Genomic DNA, 17330 nt, shown 5'->3' on the forward strand with positions numbered 1-17330 from the left:
AAAAAAAAAACCAAAATGCCAGCAATAAAACAGAATAAATGCTCTTGCTTTGTGGTTTCACAGCAGCTTTTATACAAATGTCCAGTAGTGATAAGTTAAAGCAGAAACTAAATTGTCTAGTATCCAGTGAGGTAAAATCTTATGCACAGAAACAATCTGCATTACATACAGTAAAAGATTTATAGATTGTTATTAGCTTGTCCTTGTGGGCCATTTTAAGCCTAGTTAATTACCCCACATGAGAATCGAACCATGTGTTTGCAAGGTAAACACCTTAACCTTTATGCCAACCTCCTACCACCTATTACTTTTACCACTGCAATTTGTATATGCCAGGCTCATCCCAAGTCAATCATTACTGCTTGGTATAAGAAATGCACATTTAGGCATAATGTGCTTCTACTGTCCTGTAAATGGTTATGCCATACACATGGTGTGCAACATTAAAATTTGCCACAGGCTGAAGGAATTTTAATTGATCCATTAACTCCTCCTGATTTAAAAGTATGTGTAAGCCTTTTACCAAATGTTCAAGTAAATCCTGGACACTAAAACTCAGTGTACATGTTATATTTATACCTAGGGATAGACTGTAAGCATACAACTGTTGCAGATAGATTTTCACAAGTCATCTGTGCCAGCCCGTTTGTATCAGAGGCTAGAATGATCTAGGGAAAAATCATGTGATTAATGCAAGGAGGTCACCTAAGTATAACCTATTCATTTAAGAAAGGCGGCTAACAAAGACATACTTTTGTTACACAGCTTAAATAAAAACATAACCTGCTGACACATGGAGGTTAACTAACATGATCTTTTTGAGAAACTACATCATTGCTGCAGGTGATAAATGAAACACGACATCTTAAAACTGAGAGAATTTCCATGCACCTATGTAACATCTAACCTACGTTCACTGAAGAATGCTGTAATATAACATGCACACTGCTTCATACACTTCTTTTTCAAGACAGACTAAGCTAATTTCTTGTAATAACTGATTGTTTTCTTGTGAGAACAGACAGCTGAAAAATCAATGACCTTGAGTGCTGCAGATGTAAGAATCAACAGTCTTATATGACTGTGACCTGGTTCAAGACTAATTTTGTTATGAGCTCATTATTTTCTAAAATTTAAATGCTTAATGCATCTCGCTATAGGTTGGATCTTCAAGCATGGGTGATTACTGCACTAGTTGAACATAATGCCTGGTACTTTGGTCTGTTAGACTCTACACTTTGTTGAGTAAAACAATCACTTTGCTAAAGGAAGTGTAGTAATGTTTTAAGCATGGAGGTTTTTGACATCATGGGGTTATAGTAACTGCATGAAACCACCAGTATTAACACAATATTTATGTAATGCAGTACTAATTACTTGCTAGACTTAATTATGCAGTTAACTGCTTTATATATGTCTGAAGGACAAATGGAAATGTCTACTGACAAGACCAGCTGATGACATCTGTAGTGGTTTACTTAATATGCCATGAAAGTTAGTTTCTACTAATACAGCATTTTAACCTGTTTAAAAGTGTTAAGATGTGCCATTTGTATCTGAATATACCCAAGCAAATAACTGACCACCTCCAACAGAAACTAATTCTATTTTGATTTAAAGTGCTCTAGTATTACAAAACTCCAAAATGGCATCACCAAACACCTACAAACAAAATGTTTTTCACTAGAAAAGCATACCAGAAAATTCAAAGCATTCAGTTTCTGAAAGCATGAAACAACTTTAAAATCTCAAGGACAAACAGAACTGCTAAACTTGTCTAAAATCGGTTTAAAATATGATATCCAATGACAGAACTGAGTCTTAAACCCACAGTGTTTCAAGCAACAGAAAAAAGAAGTACTTACCATAACATTCCATGTGAGTTGTTCATCTTGTCTTCATTCTTTACTAATGGGTTCGTAGCCGATCCTTCGGCTCCGAGTCAGCACCTACTGCAAAGCTCGAGGATTTCAAGTAGCTCGAGGCCAAGTCCCTATCCCATGATGCACCCTGAGTTACCTCAGACCTTGTTTGCTGCGTAGAATAATACCATATGTCATTCTATAACTCCATAAAAGAGAGAGTATAGAAGGGTTGAGTGAAAAGGAAGGATCTAGCATCTCGGCTTTCTGAAAGCCCAAGAGGGGGTAGGAGGGAGGGACATAAAAATGAAGGCGAGATGAACAACTCACATGGAACAAGTACATAACTTCTTTATGTGAAGTTGTTCTATTTCGCCATTCATTCTTTACTGATAGGTAAGCAACCCAAGCACCATCAACCTCGGGTGGCTCACAGGAGTATATTTCTCAGGACCGTGGATCCAAAGGAGTCTCTGTCCCTAGAGGCCCGGTCAACTTTGTAATGAGTGATAAAGGTATGAGGTTTAGACCAGGTGGTTGCTGCAATAATGTTATCAATAGGAAGTCTGGCAGAAGAAGCAGATAATGTAGAAACTGCTCTGGTTGAGGGAGCTTTAATTTTATGCTGCAAGGGCATAATGGCAGCTGAATAAGCAAAGGTGATACAATCAGATAACCATTTAGACAGAGTTGTTTTAGCCACTGGCATACCATTCCTGGAATCTAAAAATGAAACAAAAAGCTGGCCTGATTTTCTGAATTCTTTTGTTCTATCCAAATAAAATCTGAGCTGTCTGTGAACATCACGTTTGTGCAGCACATACTCTAAATTGTTTGAATGGTTGGGGAAGAAAACTTGCAAATCAATAATTTGGTTGAGATTAGTTTGAGTGCAAACTTTGCGTAAAAAAGATGGTTTTCCATGACAAAAATTTGAGGTCACATGAGGAAGCCGGTTCAAATGGCGTAAGAATTATGCAGGAAAGCATAAAATTTAGATTCCATGGAGAGTAGGGAGATTTCACAGGTAGTCTAATATGAAAGGTCTCTTTGAGAAAGGCTTTGGATAATTTGTGTGACATAATATTCAATCCTTAAAATCCCAGATGAAAATTAGAAATGGCCACAAACTGAACAAGGACTGTTGCTGCTGCAGTTCCTTTCTTGAATATCATGGTTAAGAATTGCAGACTAGCGGCCATGGGGGCTTGGTAAGGATCAGTATTGTTTTTAGAGGCCCATATAAATTTTTTTTTCTATTCGCTGAGGTACAGCTTCCAAGAAGAGGATTTATGAGATGATAGGAGAATTTGCTTCATCTCATTGGAAAGGTTATGGAACCTGCCTGTGAAGGGAATTGGAGCAGCCAAGCTGTCAGCTTCAGGGACTGCAGAGAGGGATGAAGTTCCCCCAACGAGTGTGTCAGAAGATCTGGAACAGGGTCCAGAATCCAGGGGTCCTCCAAAAGATGAAATCGAAGGAAGGGGAATCAAATCTGACGAGGCCAATAGGGAACTATTAGAATGATGGTCCTTTGGCTTTCTGTAATACCTTGGGTATCAACGGGATTGATGGGAATGCGTAGAGGAGACCCGGGGCCAATTGTGAATGAGTGCGTCCCTTGAGGCTTTTCCCAGACGGGGAATCAGGGCAAAGTAGCTTCTGCATTTGGTGTTCATGTGACTGGCAAAAAGGTCGCAGCAAGGCTGGCCCCACATGCGGAATTATCCTGTCAGCTATTTCCATCTTGAGGGACCACTCAAGGGGCAACAAAATTGCCATGCTCAACTTGTCTGCTATCACACTGGATTTCCCCAGGATGTGCATTGCTAACAGAAAGCTCTGGGTGGAAATAGCCCACTGCCAAACTCTGAGGGCCTCGTGACAAAGGGGGTAAGACCTGGTTCCTCCTTGTTTGTTCAAATACCAGACCACTGTCATGTCCATCTGAATCGCAATCGTACCCAGAGGAAGAGAGTCCTGGAAGTACTACAACGCCAAAAGTACTGCTCTCATCTCTAGGACAGTGATATGCAGATGTATCTCTTGATCTGTCCATGTGCCTTGGGCTGTCTTTCCCTGAAAATGCCTCCCCCCATCAGGGAAGCGTCTGTGGTCACTGTGGCCACTGGAGGAGGTAGCACAAATGGGCATCCTATCGTAACATGAAGTGAGGTCAACCACCACTGAAGATCCTTTTTGCAGGAATTTGTGATCATTATCATGTGAGACATGGGGAGATCTTGATAAGACCACTGAGTAAACAACAGATAGTGTAGTATCAGCATGTGCATATGACCTAGTGGTATGACTAGAATTGCTGCTGCCATCATACCTAATAATTTCAGAACTTCTGATGCTGGTGCTTTGTTTTTGGATATTAAAATGCTGACAGAAAAGTAAGACTCTTTCTACTGGAAGTCTTAACGTGGTGGTGGTGGTGTCCAGTTCTGCTCCATAAAGACGATATGCTGCGATGGTGACAAAGCAGATTTTTCTGAGTTTATTGTAATGCCCAGCTGATTGCAGAGTGACAGAGTGGACTCCCTAGCCTGAATGAGTTGATGCCTGGTGGTGGCGGTAAGGAGCCAATCGTCTAGGTACGGAAACACCTGGAATCCTAAACATCTCAGGTGAGCCGTGACCACTGCCATGCATTTGGTGAACACTCTGGGGGCTGTAGTGAGACCAAAGGGCAGGGCTCAAAACTGGTAATGATTGGCTCCCAGCCAGAAGTGCAGATGATCCCTGGATGGCCTGGCCATTTTTATGTGGAAGTACTCATCCTGGTGATACATCGAGCACATCCAATTGTCCTTCCCTAAGAAAGGGAGTATTGACTGAAGCATGACCATCCAAAACTTCTCTTCCTTTGCAGATTTGTTTAGTTTGCTGAGGTCCGATACAGGTCTCCAGTCCCCTGTCTTTTTTGGAACTAAAAAGAATGTGGAGTAAGCTCCGGATCCTGTCTGGTCTGCTGGAACTGGTTGGATAACTCTTTTTCTTACCAACATCTGGACCTCTACTGTTGTTTGTTCCCTGTAACTGGGTGGAACATCCGGTGTTTATCATGTCGGTAGAGGGGGTGTAGCAAAAGGGATGGAAGTATCCTCTGGAAATTATACTTTGTACCCAGTTGTCATTTATTTTAAGCCAGGCATCTTGGTACAAAGATTAGCGACCCCTGACTGCCTCCAGAGCAGGACAGTTGGGCCTCCTTTCAGGAGTGCTAGTAGGGCTTCCAAAATAAGTGATCTCTGTCGCCCTGGTGTTGCGGACCCCCTTTGCTGCAAGGGCGGCGTCTTCCATTACTGCCTCCTCCTCTGCCCCTGGAGGAGGATTCACCATGTGTGTCCTGAAAGGCTCCTTGGGCTTTTCGGAACCACATTTTCCCTCCCCTTTGACCCTTGGGGTAGGGTCTGGTAGGGGTGGAAAAACAGACCCCGACGGCAGACAGAGTCTTTCTGTCCTGCTCACACTTGGTTAAAGTTTCCTTGACTTTGGGCCCGAAAAGGGACGAGCCATCAAAGGAGGTATTCACAAAGATGACTTGAGGGGCTCTGCGAAGGAACACAAGGGCATCCAGGAGTGTCTCCTAAGAGCAACTCCTGTACCCGCTGCCCTACTCGTTCTATAAGCTGCATATGAAATGAGGCAGCATGGACGAGTTCACTATGGAACTGAGGGTAGCAAGCTGGGCGGCAACTTTGTCTGTAGCTTTTGCAGCTACTGTACCCTGAACAGCATCTCCCAGCTCTTTAAGGAGATCTCTTTGTAGTCTGGTAAAATGGGTCAAATAATTAAGTGAACGAAGTGCAAAAGTCGCTGAACTAAACATGCGCTTCCCATATCTATCCATGATCCTGGAGTCTCTGTTAGGAGGATGGATAGACGAGGAAGTTTCAGACATTTCCTTTTTGGTGGCTGCTGCCATCACCATGGCATCAACTGGTACACCTTTAGTCAAGAAGGATTCATCTAGAGGGGCAGATATGAACTTATTAGGCCTCCTAGGGACAGGCTCCATAGTATCCGGAGACTCCCACGCCCTTTGTGAGACCAGCTGCATAAGCTCATTGAAGGGCAGAGACACCCAAGAGGTGGAGGGCTGAGACCCGTTAGCCTTCAGGAGGACCGACTCGTCCTCACTAGTGTGGATGGACTGCCAGTCACCCCTCTGCCCAAGGACTTCCAGTATCTCAGCAAATGAGATATCCTCAGAGGGGGACCGTGGGGACCCTTCTGATTCATCCAAGTCAGTGTCAGATGTCAATGACTCCTGAGGGGAGTCCAAATGTTTCCTCTTACACACTCTCTTCATGGGAACCTCATCGGTGGGAGGTCTCGGAAGAGCATGGGCCACCCAATGGGGCTTCCTGAGGCTCTGGATCTCTGGGCTTAGCAAGGATTGGTGAGGCAGAAGCAGACACAGGCGCTTTAGGGGATGAAGAAGCCAGACCCAAAGTTGAGGATGTCTTGGGAGACATAACTCTCCTCATGGCTTCGAAGGCACCTCTGCTCCAATGCGAAGGAACCGACGGATCCGAAGAAACCACTAATACCCCCGGCACCGGGACAATGGGCTCAGAGCCCAAGATAGAAGCCAAGCTCATCCGAGCCGAAGCCCCAAGAGGCAAAGTCGGTTCGACTATCCTCCCCCGGACCCGACCAGAGAGTGTCAGTTCCTAGAGTCCTCGATCGGCAATGAGGACGTTAGAGTAAACAGAGCTGAAGACACTGGAGCAGGTGTCAGCTCTGAAGGCTCCACAATCAGCAAGTCCGACTCCTCCAGCTTCGAAGGACTGGTATGGCTTGGAGGAGGAAGAGATATAGCTTGTACATGGGTCTTGAGCTCCGAAGGTGCCTGAGTCGGAGCCGATAATTTGGCAAAGGCTGGTGCCTGTAGAAGCTTCTGCACCATTCACTCCACATCCAAATCAGATAGGCTAACAGAAGACCAGGATGAATGGACTGATGGTACCAACTGGAGTAGTGGCGATTTAGGTATTTCGGATATCGGTTCCAAAACCGGGGACCAGCTCCAAAAAGAGAAGACAGTCGGCTCCCACACCTGTGGAGCCGATGTCACAGACTCTTTTGATTTTTTGATTCCACAGAAGTCTTGGAGGACTTACTAGACCCATCCTGGTCACTCAAAGCCTCCTGAAAGGAAGGTTTCAACAAACCCCTGTCAATTAGCTTTCTTTTTCTCTCTTGGAAGACTCTAGAGGAAAAAGAATGGCAAATGGAACATTTCCTGTAAGTGCAAAGCACCCAAGCATTAGACACAATTCACATGGTAGTCAGTAACAGACATCTTTTGCCCGCATTTAGGGTATTTTTTAAACCCTGACTTAGGGTGTTTGTCCTTGTCATCAGCCATAACAGAAATGGACACACCCAACAACAGCAAATACATAATAGCCTTCTAACAAAAAACAGGCTAACTGTAACCACAGACACACACACAAGCCTTTTAAACCAAGGCTAACTATAACTACTAACGAGCCTTCTAAATAACACACAAGCTTAATATATGCACACACCTAAGGCTAATAATTATGAAATACACTTCTAGGAAAAAAGTGACAAAGGTCACTGAAAAGGCACTAAGAAAACACACAATATTATGCTAATAACAAATGTGACCAAAAGGGTCACAGACTAACATTTTTTTTTAGTCAGAAAATTTAAGTAGATATTTAATTACGCCTATGATCCAGATATATAATAAAGAAAGCACACAGGGAAGGGAACACTAAAGATAAACTAGCAACAATTTTAGTAAATATAACGATATTAAATTTTTTACTGGCCTGAGCTAGGAAGAACCTCTGATCAGTTGCAGTGGCAAACTAGATCTGAGGTAACTCAGGGTGCATCATAGGATAGGGACTTGGCCTCGAGTTACTTGAAATCCCCGAGCTTTGCAGTAGGCACTGACTCGAAGCCGAGGGATCAGCTCCAAATCCATCAGTAAAGAATGAACGGCGAGATAGAACAACTTCACATCAAGCTATTTTATTTTATTAAATAGTTGATTAAAGGTTCATACTAGGCTATCTGCCCTAGGGCATTTATAAGCCTAGCCAGAATGTGTTTGGCTTTTGCCACCCATTTTAAATTTATTTTGCTATGCCCTTTTTCGAGGTTAGTATATAGTGCCTCTGTCTAACAGTGACACAGAAGTGATACCCGGGGTAAACCTACGATCTCCCATCCACTCATCAAGATTCCTCTTGAAGAGAGTCAATGAGGGACTCTTCCTAACCTGGACTGGGATTTTATTCCAGAGTGAAGGGAGCCTCAGGGTTATGAATCTGTCCCTCCAGCATGTCCTATTTATTTCAGTGCTGAGGTTCAAGTCTCTTGAGCGCATAGCTCGATGGGATTTGGATTTTCTGAGGTGCATCATGTCCATTAATTCCGGGTTGGACATGGCTTTATATGTCAGGCACAGATCGCCTCTGAACAGGCGGTATGCCACTGAGTAGAGCTGGAGTTTCTTTAACCGGGCAGCATATGGCATCTGTTTGAGCCCTTTGATCCTCTTGGTGAGGTACTTTTGGGGTCTTTCCAGTTGCTGCAGGTGTCTGGTAAGGTACATCCCAAAAGGGGCATTGTACTCAATTATGGGCCTGATGAGGGATGAGTAAAGAGGCACGATGACGTCCCCTGATGTAGATGTGAATCCCTTCATGATTAGGTGGGCTATATAAAATGTTTTTCTAACCACTTTGGCCACGTGGTTGTCAAATGAGAGATTGCTATCAACTTGGGTCCCCAAGTCCCTAATTACTTCTTCTGTACTTAATGGATTACCACCTATGTGGTAATTTGTGGGTACTTTGTTTTTGCCAAAGGGGATGACTATACACTTTTTGGCATTTAGTTTGAGGCCATGGCTCTGGCACCAGTTGTCTGTTTCTATGAGGCCCTTTTGGAGGATGCTTGTGTCAGCTGGAGAGTCGATTATGGCGCCCAGTTTGCAGTCATCTGCGAACTTGGTCAGCCACAGTCCTTCCATGATGGCCTGTACCTCCGAGAAATATATACCGAACAAGAGAGGTCCCAGGACTGAGCCTTGTGGGACACCACTTGTAACTGGTTTGGAGTCTGACATGGCTCCAGCAATTCTAACCATGTGGGTTCTGTCCTTGAGCCAGTTTGCAATCCATCTAGTGACATAGGGGTTTATATTTAAGCTGGTGAGCTTATCTATAATGCCCGAGTGGGGTATTGTATCGAAGGCTTTGCGAGGTCCAGGTAGGCTGTGTGGACCACCTTCCCTCGTCAATGGCCTTGGTGACTGTTTCAAAGAAATCAACCAGGTTTAAGAGGCAGGATCTGCCCTTAACAAAGCCGAACTGGGTAGGATCCAGTGTCTGTAGGTCCCCAATATCTTTATTTATGAGGTCCATGATGATCCTTTCCATAGCTTTGCAGACCAAGCTAGTCAGGCTTATGGGGCGATAGTTTCCAGGATCCGTTGAGGCACCACCTTTATGGAGAGGGACCACTGTTGCTGTACGCCACTCTTTGGGCACATATCCTGTAGTAAGGCTGAGATTGAACAGTAGTTTTATGTTTGGGTTTAGCTCTTCTTGGAGTTCATGTAGGACGCAGCCCGGGACACCGTCTGGTCCCATTGATGCTGTGTTTTTTGCTTTGGAGAGGGCGGCTCTTACCTGAGCATCTGAGATGTCAGTGGGGCAGCACTCTGCTGGGATGGATATTTGCCCTTTTGGTGGGGAGGGGGGGGAATTTGCGCTGAACCTGTCAGCTAGGATGTTGGCAATGTCTGTGGGTTCGGTGTATTTTTTCTCATTTTGGACTAATTCTGAGCATATCTGGGAATTACCACCCAGGTTCCTAACATAACTAAAGAAAGCCTTGTGATTATCCTTAGTGTCCTGTGCAATTTTTCTCTCGAAGCTGGCCTTAGACAATTTTATGAGTGCCCGTAGTTTTTTGCTAATACTGATCAGTGATGCCTTCCCTTTTTGGGATTTTGCTCAATCATTTAGTAGCTTCCTCCTTCTATTGTATAGTTTGTTTATGGATGGCATCCACCAGACAGGATGTCTGCCTTTGGAGGATTGGGTCTTGGTTTTATTTGGGATCGCATGATCCATACATTCCTGAAGGTGTTCATAGAATGCGTTTATAAAGGATTCTGCGGTCTGGGCCGTATTTTCCACAAGCCCGGGGGCTTTGAAGGATTCCACCTCGGTTTTGAGGAGTGTGAAATTTGCTTTAGAGAAGTTTTTCACTGTGGTTTTCTGGGCAGGGGGTGGGGTCGGGATGTGAATATCCAGTGAGATTAGTTTATGGTCTGATCTTACCAGTGAGGGATACACTTCTGGTCTGGAGCATAGAGTCCCCATGTTGATGATGATCAGGTCCAGTATGTTTTCCCCTCTTGTGGGAGTGGTAACAAGTTGTTCCATAGCATTTGAGTTTATAAATTCTAGGAACCTTTGGGCTAGGGTGATGGAGCTAGAGTAATGCTCCCAGTCTATGTTTGGGTAGTTGAAGTCGCCCAATATAACGGTGTTTGGAGAGACCTTCATATTTTCCAGTGTTCTCAGGAAGGCCGAGTGGGGTTCCTGGGTTTGGGAGGGTGGTCTGTAGCAGGCTATAAACTGGAAGGCAGTTTTACCCACTGTTATTTGCACATGGATAGTCTCTGATGCTTCGTGCTTTGCCACCAACCTGGAGGTGTGGGTATCTTTGATGAATATCGATACTCCCCTCCTTTTGTGGTTCGGTCCAAGTTTTGGGGCGAAAAGCATGGTATGAGGTATAACCTGGTAGTGCTGGGGTGCTCTCGGGAGCCCTGAACCAGGTTTCTGTTACTGCACAGATATCGATGCTCTCCATGCTAAGGAGAGTTTCGAGTGCGTGCATCTTGAGGTTTAGACTTCTGGCATTGAGTAGCATTACTCTTAGTTTCTTATCCCTTGTGATACCTATGGAGGTGGGTTTGTCTTTTGAGCCTTGCCTAAAAAAGGCACTATGGGGGTAGCAAGAGCCTTTGCCAATATCCGAAAGCCCAGGGGTGACAGGTGCAAGTCGTCCCTAGCGAAGCATCGTGGCTTGTCAAGCATATTATCCCAAGCTGACAGGCATTGGATCCCCTTTGAATGACACCAGTACTTAAGCCAATTGTTGAAATTGATCATCTTGTCTTCATATTGTGGCATCATTCTTGGTGAGGGTAAGATGCTACTCAAGGTCAGGGTCATACCGGCCTGGGCCACATGCTCAGAGAGCTCCTCTATGTCTCTTTTCATGTAGTCCAGGGAGGTACGTCTCAGGTCATTCACACCAGCATGGACAATGACTGAGTCATATTTGTACTTGCCTTGGAGTGACCTGAGTGCTTGTGTTATGTGGCGGATCCTAGCGCCCGACAGGCTGCTCAACATGACTCTCTCCTTGTTCAGCCTGGTGAGCAGGACGTCAGTGTGTCTGACGATAGAGTCACCTATTAGAAGTGTATCAGGTGTGTTGTTTAGTCTTAAAGGCTGTGACTGTTCGGCACACTGGCTTTGTGAGATGTGTTGCACGTGTTTTGTTTTGGGGTAGCGGTTGCTTGGGTGTCTGCTTTGGAGGTCTCTGCTGCTTAGGCAGATCTTTATTTAGAGCCTCAGAGTATGTTTTTGTGTGATTATGTGTTTGGTTTGCTGTCGTGGTAGGTCTATGTGAGACTGGAATTGTAGTGAGTGTGGTTTCCTTCTCCTCCTGACTGGCTATGCCAGTACTGAGTTGAGAGAGCTTAGCCTCCAGTTTGGCTATATGGTTGCATCTCTCACATGTGTTGGAATTTGTTGGGAGGACGAGAGGGTTGTCTGTGTACATGAGGCAGTTGTAACATTGCCTCAAGATTCCCAGATTCACCAGCTGGACCGGAGAGGAGATTGACAACTGACCTTTGGACATGCTAGAATAATATTGGGAATTCCTTTATAATTGAAAACAAGGGCCAGTGGGGAGTGAGGGTGTAGTGCTTTTAATTTTTAGTGCTAACTTATATAATTGCTTTAGTGAGCAAGTGCCAGGTAACTTAAGTGCAATGTGTTACAGGTAACTTAAATGCAAAAACGACAAACAGTAACTTTCTATCAAGTGAAACAAGGAAATAAGTACAGTAAGCAATGCAGATATCACTAGTGATCCACAGAAGCACTGAGAAGCCGCGTATTAGGTGGAATTAGCGTTCCAGGGAAATAATAAGCAAACAAACAACAAGCATATAAACAAAGCTAGATTCAGCAGGCCTGGATCTAGTCTATGCTACAGCAAACAAGGTGTACCAATTTCAGTAAGATACAGTTCAAATATTCAGGCACTATAAACCTTTAACCAGAAATTCCCAGCTCAGAAGGGCAGATTCCAGCCTCTTCTCCCACAAGAGTGCAGACCACGAACCTTCTTAATGTAAAATAACTGGCCTGAAGCCCAAGTGCTTAAACCAGAACTAATACACTTTAAGAATAACAGACACTGGGCTCTCAATCAGCAGTTCCCAACTTAGAAGGATGAAAGCTACCTGTCCTGCCACCACAGTGCATGCCACAAACCTTCCTAATGTAAAACAACTGGTCTGAAGCCCAAGTGCTTAATCCAAAAGACTTAGAATGATAGCTACACTTTAATCAAGTTACTACCAAGCAGTAATAAATACAACTGAATACTTTAGAGAATGCCTGGATTAGTGCTCAAGTTACACAAACAAAGCTAGATCCAGCAGGCCTGAATCCAGTCTATGCCACAGCAAACAAGGCGCACCAACTTCAGTAAGAAGCAGTTCAGATATGCATGCATTATAAGCCTTTAACCAGAAATTCCCAGCTCAGAAGGGCAGAGTCCAGCCTCTCCTCCCACAAGAGTGCAGACCACGAACCCTCAATGTAAAATAACTGGCCTGAAAGCCCAAGTGCTTAAACCAGAATTAATACACTTTTAGAATAACAGACACTGAGCCCTCAATCAGCAGTTCCCAACCTAGAAGGATGTAAGCTACCTGTTCTGCCACTACAGTGCAGACCACAAACCCTTTCAGTGCAAAACAACTGGTCCGAAGCCCAAGTGTTTAAACCAAAAGGCTTAGAATGGGAAAGAAGTCCCAGAAAGAAAGTCTGGAGACAGGAGGGAGGAGTAAACGGTCACCTTTACACATTATCAAAACTGTCAAGACCAGCAGAGGACATCTGTGAGGGTTTGGCATAATGGTTTGGCATAATGGTTGAGGTCTTTACCTCATAAACACAAAGCACAAGCTTTGATTCTGACTTCAGGTTATTAGCTAGGCTTAAAATCCCTCCTGGGCAGTTAGCCTAGAATTCACCTATGTGCAGCTATAAGACTGGTGTAGGTGTTTCCTGAGCTGTTTTCTGAAATAAGTTTAAATCCTCTCTCAGTTTTGAGGGGAGATGGCTATATGTAGCAGGAACATGATTTTTCTCCTACTGCTTTAATGTACAGAGGATGTTCTAGGGTTATGGTGCTATCATTCTGGGTTCTTACAGAGTAAGGGGAGGATTAGATTTGAAATTTGGATCACAACCTGGGCAGTAGTTGTTTATTATAAAGCTGGCAGTCCTTGAAAGTCAGATGGCTTTTTAAGGGAAGTACAATGGTGCTAATACTGAGGACAGGGGTAAATGGATCCAAATATGGTGTTTCTTACTGACTGCAGAGTGCTGGTGTTTCAGTACAAGTGCAGTGTCACAAATGGGAACTATAATCATGGGATTAGGATTTTAACTGTCAGGGCCTGGTGTGCTTGAGAGGTAAGGTTGTTTAATATGGCAAAACAGGCTTTAAGCTGGGTCATTACCTTGCTGACAGCCCTCACAGTGTGGTACTTACAGGAACTAAATATTTTTAGAGCCTGAAATAAATACAAGTTCCAGGAACAGCATGAACTTGAAACTTTCTTAACAAAACACTTAACACACAAAAGACAGGAACAGTTTCTGCATCTTCACAGGCAGAGGTATCACACATAAGACAGAAACTCAATGAGAGAGAGGCATTAGTCCAAATATAATATCTGGAACCTTTTCTGTTACAGAGAGAAAACTGATTTGAAAATGTAGCACTTTAAAATATAAAGATTTAAGACATAATTAACAGGACTTATTAAAATGAGTCACTGTTATAAAATAAATAAAACACTCCAGCAGTATAGCTACCGTAGTGTATATAATCTTTTCAAGTGGCAGAAAGATTCTGGGGATGGAACCTCACTGCTCCTGTGACCAGTTTACAGTCAATGTGTATGCAGTCAATTGCAGCTCAGGGTCTATACATGATTATGCATGAATAATTTATGAGAAACTCTTTACCAGTCTTGGGTGCTTCCCTAGGAGGGCTGTACAGCCCAGACACAATTGTAAAAATAGAGATGACAGTTTGCATAGGCTAGCTGGGAGATGTATGTCCTATGCAAAAATGAAAAAAAAAAAATTCAGTCATCTCATTGGCACTGGGGTAGGGTGCCTGTCTGTGATTGTTATGAACCAGGCTTGACTATCAACCTGGGAAGCTGAAAGCTTGGCTTGGGGTTATACTTAGGCAGATTATGGTGGACTTTGCTTATCTCGGTGGGAGGAGGCATGAGTTTTTGTATGCTGATAGAGGAGGGTGAAGTGTTAGCTTCTGTCAAGTATGCAAGTACAGACAGGGGAGGGCAGACTTCAACATATCGTGGCTAGGAGTACTCATGGATACATGCTTAGATCACTCCACATCCATTCTGCTGGGAAAGTGTATGGTAAACAAAAAAGTCTCTGCAGTCAACAGAAATGATGCAGGGTTGGTAAGCTTCAGTTTCATCTCCCTTCTCCTCCTAAGACGGATGAATGCTCTGGCGGGGTGGCATGGGGTAAGCCTGTCAGGCAGAGCAGGGATGGGGAAGGAGAGGAACCAATCATCTACAGATGGTCATCCTGGTTACAGAGGGCAAAAAATGCAAGCTGGACCCATGCCACTAAGACACAAAGCCCTGACAATGACCCAAACCACTAGGGTTCTACTAGTTACTTAGCTACTGGAAAAGTAGGTTGGAGATAGTGAACAATGATAAAGAGGACCCTATTAATTGCTCTCAGTGGGGAGGGCTGATGGAAAAAAGGCACATGCCTTCAAACCAGGGTGGTGCTACAGGGTAGCATCACTCATAGAAATGGCTGACAAATTCTTGCACTGCAAGTCTGCAACTATCTTAGGACCTTGTAGGTGTACGCACTGCATGGACATTGTTTAAAATTGCTAAACCTGCTGATGGCCTTCTTGAAGAGAGCCGCATCTCAGCTGTGCTCTCATCCCAAAAAGTAAAACAAACAGATGAGTGCAACCCACAGCTGTGGCTCTACACTTGGCAGCTGTGGAAGAAAAATTAGTACACAAAATATTTTTAGGGAAAAGAAAACAATTCAAAAACATAAAATTCCCTTGGGCCTCATTCCAGAAGTTGTATCTGTCACACAAAATACCATGGAAATGCAGGTCAAAGAAGTACATTACTATAATTTATGGGAGTTAAAAACATACAAAAGTAATGAAATACTCAACAGCAGTGCAAGGGCAGCTGAATATGCATAAATTAAGATTACTCACTATAAGCACAATTTCAGGCAGCTCTAGGTCAGAACTGTTCAATCAGAAAAAAGAAAGACAAATTAGGCTTAAAAAGTCAGACTTGCCTAGACAGACAGCACAACCTGTCAGCAAATGGATTCGTAAGCAATAATTCTCATGCATGATCCATTACATACCATAAGGCACACTGAATTTTTCTTAAGGTAGCATGTACTCTGATATTAATCTATAAACCACACACTGCTGAAATGGTGGTGGAACAATTCTTCTGTTACTCTAAAGGAGGACTACACTGCGCTAATTAACTCTCTAATTAGTGATTCACAAACTAGTAGGTAAACAGTACGTAGAATGTACCTGTGGATCCCGCAGGCCTCCCAGCATCATTGCCATGTGTGTGAGCAGACGAATCAGAAGAAAGGAAACTGATGACATCTGTCGATCTGGAGCTACAGCTGCTTCTCTCATCCTTGCGTCACCCAGAATATGACCACTCCGAGTTCTGTCTTGACTGCATCATAAAATAATAAATAACATGCAAATTACAGTCAGTATCACATCTTCCTACTTGGCTCCAAAACAGCAAGGAAAGAATCACATTTCTTAAAGATCAGCACCAACTGGTCTAGTAACTCTGTGGTATACAATTATATGTTACTCACCTGTAAGTTCTTTTTTTCACCTGTAAGCACTGTTTTGATAGTAACATAAGTAGCTTCAACACAATAATTGCTTTCCAAGAACAAGCTGAATCATCAGACTATTTTTAACTTAGCATTCTCATTCCAGGTACTAAAGAATGTGCCAGTGGCAACACTACTGTAGAATTCAAAACTGGTTCTCTGGCATAGAATTTTTTATCCTAAATAAGCCCCAAACAACCTGGGTGCAACTAGCACTCTTAGCACTGGAGGAGCAAGCTACATTAGGAAGAAAGTGATTGACTGATGCCAGCTCATTTGTCTTGTGGGGTAGGGGTAAATGTTGGTCCAGCATCAGGAGTACAGTCTGGAGGAAGGCCTTACGTGTACATTCAATGCCTTAAAAGAGACTCAGTGGCGCAAAATCATCTAATCTTCCCTGGACTGAGCACAAAAGCCACAAATAAGCACCTGCTGGCCAGCAAGAGGAAAACAATAAAAAAAATCACCTAAGCCCTGCAAGATTAGGCCACAATCTCTTGGTTAGGTCTCTCTGTCCATGAATTCCTGAAGGCTATGGAAGGGACAAATGAATAAAGCAGCAGGGATAGTATTTTACAATTTTGAGAAGTATGAAGAACAGAAAATTATTAAAATCAAATAATCTTGCAGCAGGCTAAATTTGAAGCTTGCAAATTGCTGGATTTTGACAATATTATACCTCGATGTGAAGCAACTTTGAAGTTTAACTTCTAGAGTACTAAGGCACCTCTTCTAACCCGGCCCTCACACACAATATTAATAAATATAAATAAAACTTCTGAAACAACTCCAATACCTCTACATAATCTCTGGTTATTTTTCTTGTTATAGGCTCCCTACGTATGGCAACAAACCTTTCCAGTTTCTGCTAAGTTGTTGTGCCAAATGTTTTTGTGTCTGGAGTTATTGTCAAAAAAAAGGTTGCTTAACAGCATTCGTTTTAAACTCATGCATGTTATCCAAGTACTTCCTTATTTTTTCTTTAGCATTTAGCAGTTATGCTGCTTCTTATTCTATGAGATTCCTCTTATTCTGTAATACTTTAACCTTTGGCCACCTCTCTAAATAATTCTTGTTACTTCTTAACCATATCTCTTATCTTTATTTATACCTATGTTTAAACTCCACCTTCCTTTTATTCCACCCACTAGCTATAACTTCGGTTTTTTTTCTG

At 43.3% G+C, this 17330-nt stretch overlaps 1 protein-coding gene across 1 annotated transcript in view; it reads right to left on the reverse strand.

The window, feature by feature from the left end:
* RNF213 (ring finger protein 213) overlaps positions 1 to 17330 on the reverse strand; it is a gene marked incomplete in the record, with an annotated part of 2890576 nt that overhangs the window by 467488 nt on the left and 2405758 nt on the right. Inside the window, 1 exon segment of the mRNA XM_044069632.1 lies at positions 15831 to 15984. Within this exon segment, the coding sequence (XP_043925567.1) occupies positions 15831 to 15984 (154 nt within the window).

This window comes from Protopterus annectens, chromosome 4.part0 (genome assembly GCF_019279795.1).
Source record: "Protopterus annectens isolate FY-2018-M chromosome 4.part0, PAN1.0, whole genome shotgun sequence".
Lineage (NCBI taxonomy): Eukaryota > Metazoa > Chordata > Ceratodontiformes > Protopteridae > Protopterus > Protopterus annectens.